We start from the raw sequence: 5,000 nt of genomic DNA, 5'->3' as shown, positions 1-5,000 counted from the left end.
CAGCTGCATCTTATGTTCAAACCTCTTGATCGTCGCCGATTTTATACTGATACTGTGATTTTCGCAATGCAGCTTCACAACATATCACCCAGTGCATACAAAATGATTCGTCGATCCGGCTTAATCATTCCACCATCAACAAAATAGGTAAAACAGATGCTTGTTCGTAGTCAGCAGGACTCCAACCTCAAAACCTTGTTCGACCAGCTTAAACCACAGCAGCGTTTGGTCAATTTAATGTTTGACGAGGTAAAGCTGGTCGAGACATTGCGATTTTCTGGAGGGCATGTTGTAGGATATGCTCAAAATGCAGCAGCGGGTGGTGAACACGAAATGCTTGCTTCACATGCTATGGTTGTTGAAGTTGCCTGCCATATCGGTGGTCCACGCTATATTCTACGCATTTTGCCCAGCAAAAAACTAACTGCCGATCAGCTGAAGGAACTCCTTATCGAAGCCGCATCAGCTGTCGTTGGTGCTGGCGGTACTGTGATTTCTTTGATATGTGACAATTGCAATACCAACCGCAGTGTTTATTCAAAACTTGGAGGACCAGGAAGTTGCCAAGTGCTGTCAATTCAAGAGCAATCTATGTTCTTAGTGTACGACTACGTGCACATCTTCAAAAATGTTCGCAACAACTGTATTACTGTTGATGGCAAGACACTCTCATTTGTCGTAGATGGTAATGAGTACAAAGCTTACTGGAGTGATATTCAGAAGGTTTATGAGATCGACCGGGCTACTCCTATTCGTTTAACCAAGCTGACGCACACCGCTGTTTTCCCCAAGCCCCTTCAACGCCAGAGCGTACCATTGGTATGCCAAGTGTTCAATGACAAGACTGTCGCTGCTTTAAAGACCTTCAAGGATTCACTGGGGATCAGCGAAGGCACAATCATCCTCACCCAGATAATGAGTGAGTGGTTCAAGATGATGAACGTGAAAGACCGTTTCTCAGCTATCCATCTGCGCGACGAATCCAGACAGCCTTGGACAGCAGACTACAAGTTTCACTCGGCTGGAGCAGGCCTGTCAAATTATATCTACCTGCGCATGGCAAGGAGGTGGTGGTCGTAAGCTGAAGCCTTCACTGTGTCCACACGTAATAATGTGGATGCTGCCAAATTGCTTCTGACAGAGAAAGACTTTGACTACGTTCTTCCTGCTATATTTGCAGATGAAGCCTTGGAAAAGTTTTTCGGCCAAGCCAGGCAAAGAAGTGGTGGAAACGTCTACATTAACGTAGTTGACATTATGGCTGCAGCTAAAATTGTAAATTTGCAAACACTCATTAAGCATGACATTATGCCCGAATCCAGTTCTCGTGTGATTGATTGCGACAAGAACTGTACAACTTTCATAAATCCAGATGAGCGAAGTGAACTCATTGACGAGATTACTCCTCAAGACACTCAGGATCACTTGGGGTCTGACGATGCCCTTAAGCATAAAGTAGTTTATTTGGCCAGACGCCTTGTTTATAAATATGGCGATAGCACTGGTATGGAGGAGATCATTGATGATGAAGATGGTAATGAGGTGTCATCTGAGTTTCTAGATAATTTGAATAGAGGTGGATTGAGTGTGCCGACTATGTCGACTTTTGCTGAGCTGTTATCCTCTGTAGATGCACCTTCAGCTAGTAGTAATGCTGCATGTACTACTTTAGCTAACATTCTATTGAAAGCTCATGTCCTCAATGTAAGTGACAAAGAAAAAGCTTTGGGATGCCTCAGGAGGCAAGAAAAGCTCTCCAACTCGTGATAGACATAGACATAGTTGTAATAGGCATAGTGTTGTGACATCCATATAATGTTTATGTAATATGATATATGACAATAAATATCAAAGTTTGACAGCTCTACACACTTGCATCTTATTACAATCAGCCATCTCTCACCGTTTATGAGTTAGACACAAAAACAGGTAAAAAATACCAAAATTCAGTAATTTTACCTTGAAATATGCCCTTTTGACCTTGAAGGTGACCTCAGGTGGTGTTGAAAATGACACTATTGAACTCGCCGTCCTCAAAAACCCCTAAATGGATCCCGAGATCGTGTCTCCAGCCCTTCCAGAAGTCATTTTAGCCCCGGACTCGAGTTAATCCTTCAGACTCAAGTTACAAACCCCGAGAATGGGAGGTTCCAGTCCTTCTCTATAGGAGTCTATGATGTAGATATATAGACATATAGACATATAGACATATATCAGACGCACCTCCTGACTGTGATAGTGAGCATCGCCGCAGATTATGTCTCATGATGATTGTGTTCATCAGTGGTTAGATATTTATCGGTATGCCATCCTGATGAGGGCAAATAAGCCAGGAATTTGGATCAGTGGTTCCATTTGATGTTTAACTGATGTTGACCATATAATCTTTGTCTGTTTGACAGGGTCATCGGGCTGAGGCCTCTGTGTTGGAGGTAACGCTTTGATGTGGACTGTTGGCCAATGGGGATCATCGGAGTGGTTATCACACTCCACGTGTTTCGATACGTGTGCGTGTGCGTGTACCAATTTTGAACATTTTGTGGAAAATTTCTACCACATCGGCACTCTCTTTAAATGGATCTCAAGAACTTAAGCTACTATGTACAGAATGCTAAAAGGGCAAAATCAATTCTGAATAGATGGCCTTTCACATGATGCCATTGAAGCTTGAGCACCTTGAGTGGCACCAATCAGCATAATTTGACCCTTTACCGGACGGATTATCGTTTGTGCTCACCCAAAGCGTAATAAACCCAAACGAATCGATCTTTCACGTCTAACTGAAACAAAAGCAGACACAGATCCCATTGTTAATGCCTCCCATTATGCGGCAGGTTTTGTGCTACAAACGATGATCAAAATGAAATATTTACATCCTGCATATGTTTTTCATTTGAGGAGAACACAGAGTAATGATATAGTGCATTTGTTAAGCATGAGGCTTTTCAATTGATAAAAAGCAAAAATAGTGCGAGTGGTGGGAATGAGATTGAAAAAGAGATCCGTGAAGTGCATACCTGGTTTGTGTTGAGAGGCCAATCTTTGTGGAGTTCAAGCCAACCTTTTTGACACCGCTGTGCATTTCCACGGGTTTTCTGCACATCGGAGTGGTTGCCGTCGCGTGGCTTGTCTGATTTTCGGTTGTAGTTTTGGCATGCTGCCCAGTTGGTGCCGGTTCTTCCTCTTTATTCTCACCGATTTGACCGCACGGCATTTCCGTAAGATCAGACTCTTTCACTTCTGCAAACTTTCCATTTTCCTCCAACTTGTCCGCAATGTCAAAAGCTTCTAACCCACTCAACTCTCCTTCAAGTACTGACCCCTCTGTTGCGAGTGATATGTTCACAACCTTCAAATCTTTCACCAATATCGCATTTTCTTCTGTAAGGTCTGACTCTCTGCCTGGAATCACATCAGTGGATCCCTCTACAATCTCCTTCCCCACACCTGGCCATACAGTCCCATCAGCCAAGCCCTCTTTAGCACCTGTCGACAGCTCTTCTTCAGATAGGCTGGTACTATCCCTGGTGGCAGTGCACCCTTCACCCCATTTATCTTCTCCAATGGTTTGCACTCTTCCAGAACTCGGATGCATCAACAATACGAGCTCCACTCCCGGAGCCAACAGGCCGATGCACACATCAAGGTGAACGGTCTCCTGGCCAAACACGTTTGTGTGATCCTGCTTTAACTGTTGCTGAAGAACCTGCAGAGATTGCTGTAACCGCAGCAAGAACAAATACTGGTCGTGCTCCATCTGCACACCGAATGTCGTCGGGATATACAACAGAACATGTATATCTGCATCACTGTAACTTCCTCCATCTTTATCTTCCTTCAGTTCACCTTGACAAAAGTCACACTTCACACCCTCCCCCTGCTTATCCACCTGGGCCATGCCAGCCACGGTGGTCTTATCCTCTCCTGTTTGTGTTTTAACTGAAGAACAAGCTAAACCTCTCTGAGTTCGACACAACCAAAGCACAACCGGGACAGAGTCCACACAGCACAAGGGCCGACCCTTTCCCTCATAATCAATCCAGAACTGCGACAGACTTACAGACCACAAGTCCTCTGAAGAAGGAGTTTTAAACAAATTTACAGTAAGGAAAGAGGATGTGGATCGATTCGCATCTGTTCGCTCTTTGTCATTCTTCACGTGCCTCAGAAACATTGGATAGAGCACTTTGAATCCCTTTTCATCCTTTGGGAATATCGTAAAACACTCATCAAAAAGCTTTTCATGTTCAAACTCAGCCAAGATCTTTTCAAGGTCCTGTGTTTCGCAGTTTGCACCAAGACGTACATTGGTGGCGATGCCTTCAGAGATCTGCAAGGCAATTGCACGGGGCCTTTTGGGCTGGTCTGGACAAGGCTTCTCTGCTGGGAAAATCACCTGCAATCAAACAAAAGCAACACAGGCTCAGAAATCATACCTGGAGAGTGCTTGATGTGCACAACATCACTTGGTGCAAGCAACAAAATCTGACTTTAAAAGATCTTCCAATTTACAGCTGGCCTATGGCCCAGCATTTTGGAAAATGCAGCTGTCTTGCTCACGACAGTTTTACCAGCCAAAGACAAAGTCGCCAAGGTATCAGCACCCACAATGACCAAACAGATAACACAAGCCAAATTGGAGTTTCACCCTTATTGAGGTAACATCTGGAGAAGTACAGATCTGAATACCCTGCAGGACAAATATTTGCCAGGATGCCTTGCATAATTCAAAATGGTGACATAGTTCCTCCTCCTCCAACTCAACATCAACATCGTTTCTCACCAATAATATGGTAACTACAAGCCGGTAGGCGGCGATGGGTCGCCGAGCATGGAAACTATAAGATCTAGAGCAAAATGGATGTCATATAGCGGATAGGGAATCACCTTAAGATTATGCATATCAAATCTCATCCAGTTCCATCCACTGATAACTACTCGGTATCCATTTGAATGAAAAGTACCGAAAATGCGGTTTGAAATCGGAAATCTCCAAAGTT

At 44.0% G+C, this 5,000-nt stretch overlaps 1 protein-coding gene across 3 annotated transcripts in view; it reads right to left on the bottom strand.

The window, feature by feature from the left end:
• The window catches only part of LOC147025572 (bridge-like lipid transfer protein family member 3B), a 131,399-nt gene that overhangs the window by 55,874 nt on the left and 70,525 nt on the right, over window positions 1–5,000 (bottom strand). For all 3 annotated transcript variants that reach the window (XM_085886672.1, XM_085886673.1, XM_085886674.1), the window contains one exon: window positions 3,018–4,396. In XM_085886672.1, coding sequence (XP_085742798.1) covers window positions 3,018–4,396 — 1,379 coding nt within the window. The remainder of the gene's footprint in view (window positions 1–3,017; window positions 4,397–5,000) is intronic.

Source organism: Eptatretus burgeri, chromosome 6 (genome assembly GCF_056783735.1).
Source record: "Eptatretus burgeri isolate ZD-2024b chromosome 6, Ebu_testis_v1, whole genome shotgun sequence".
Taxonomy (NCBI): domain Eukaryota; kingdom Metazoa; phylum Chordata; class Myxini; order Myxiniformes; family Myxinidae; genus Eptatretus; species Eptatretus burgeri.
Note: the sequence above shows the minus strand (reverse complement) of the source record. Positions and strands in the feature narration are given on the sequence as shown.